Source organism: Propithecus coquereli, unplaced genomic scaffold, assembly GCF_000956105.1.
Source record: "Propithecus coquereli isolate 6110/MARCELLA unplaced genomic scaffold, Pcoq_1.0 Scaffold134, whole genome shotgun sequence".
NCBI classification, from domain to species: Eukaryota; Metazoa; Chordata; class Mammalia; order Primates; family Indriidae; genus Propithecus; species Propithecus coquereli.
The window spans coordinates 12,501-13,721 of NW_012137636.1; the positions used below are offsets into that span (position 1 = coordinate 12,501).

Sequence of the window (1,221 nt, forward strand, 5' to 3'; positions counted from 1 at the left end):
CAAAAAAGGAGCAGTCTTTCAGCAACAATGAGTAAATAGCTTAAGAGATCGTCGTTAAGAATTCATATTCCGTAACAACTCATCTGGTCTACTGTTAATGGGAAGTTGCCCATTGTGGATAGTGACTTGGCAAAGAAGTTACATTAAAATTAGTCCACATATTCTTTCCTCCATACATATGATTCAAAAAAAAGAACCTACAAATCATATCGATTATAAATTTATCAAATGTTCAAACATGAGACCCCTATTATTATTTCTCTTTGAAAATTGAGAAAATATTAATTTACACTAAATTACACTCTAGACAAAGAATGTGTTTCATACATTTTGAAAACCCTTTCAGGGAGGAGATTGAAAAGATTCAGGAAAAATCATGAAAAAAGATAAAATCAGACTCTCCAACCTATGTGATGAAAGAAGAGAACAGATGGAACCCAAACTTCCCAGGCAGAGTGGGGTCAGTTCTTAAATTCCTGAATATATTCAGATCTATTGTGATTTTGTTGGAGCAGTGTCTTTGCCTAATGTCATCAGGGCCAATTTTTATGTATTTATATACACATTGACAAAAATATCAGTGCAATTTTAAAACAAGCACAAAGACAGATTTTTATAAAGGCTTTTAAGGTGGTGGGCAAATGAATAACCAAAAAATGAAGATATTTGGCTCTGGCACAAAGCTCATCGTCACAGGTATGTTTTCTTTAACTTCCACAGTGTAAAGTATGGACGGAAGGCAGGCATGTGGGTGCTGGCTCGCAGCTCCCTCCTGGCTTGGTCACTAATCATGGTGGGATCTCCAGAGAGGTGGGGTGACTTGGTCCAGGTATTAGGAGGCTGGACTCTTCCTGCTCTGGCATGGGAGACCTTAAGAGGGAGCTTGGAGTCACTGCGGATCTCTAAGGGATGGGGACTTTGCCATCCATTCGGGTCTCTCTTTTGAAAGTTTTGTAAACAAGATTAGATATTTCATTTATTCGAATCTAAAAATAGATTAGATATTTCATTTATTCGAATCTAAAAATAACCAATGGAAAGAATAGAAAAAAGTATCTGCTAAACTTGTCATTTGGTCACAGCAAGATTAAATATTTAGCAATTTGGTCACAGGATGCCTAATATTAAATGTCAGAATATTTCACTGTGTGGCCATATTCAGGAATGACATAGCTGTGTTTATTTATTGTTTTTTTTTTTTAAATTCAGTCCAATAAGTTT

General features: G+C 35.8%; 1 gene segment (V, D, J or C); it reads left to right on the forward strand.

Annotated features, from left to right (window-relative positions):
- Nucleotides 1-644: 644 nt before the first annotated feature.
- Nucleotides 645-1,221, forward strand: part of LOC105805792 — a 30,081-nt gene continuing 29,504 nt past the window's right edge. Inside the window, 1 exon segment of the C gene segment in view lies at nucleotides 645-696. Within this exon segment, the coding sequence occupies nucleotides 657-696 (40 nt within the window).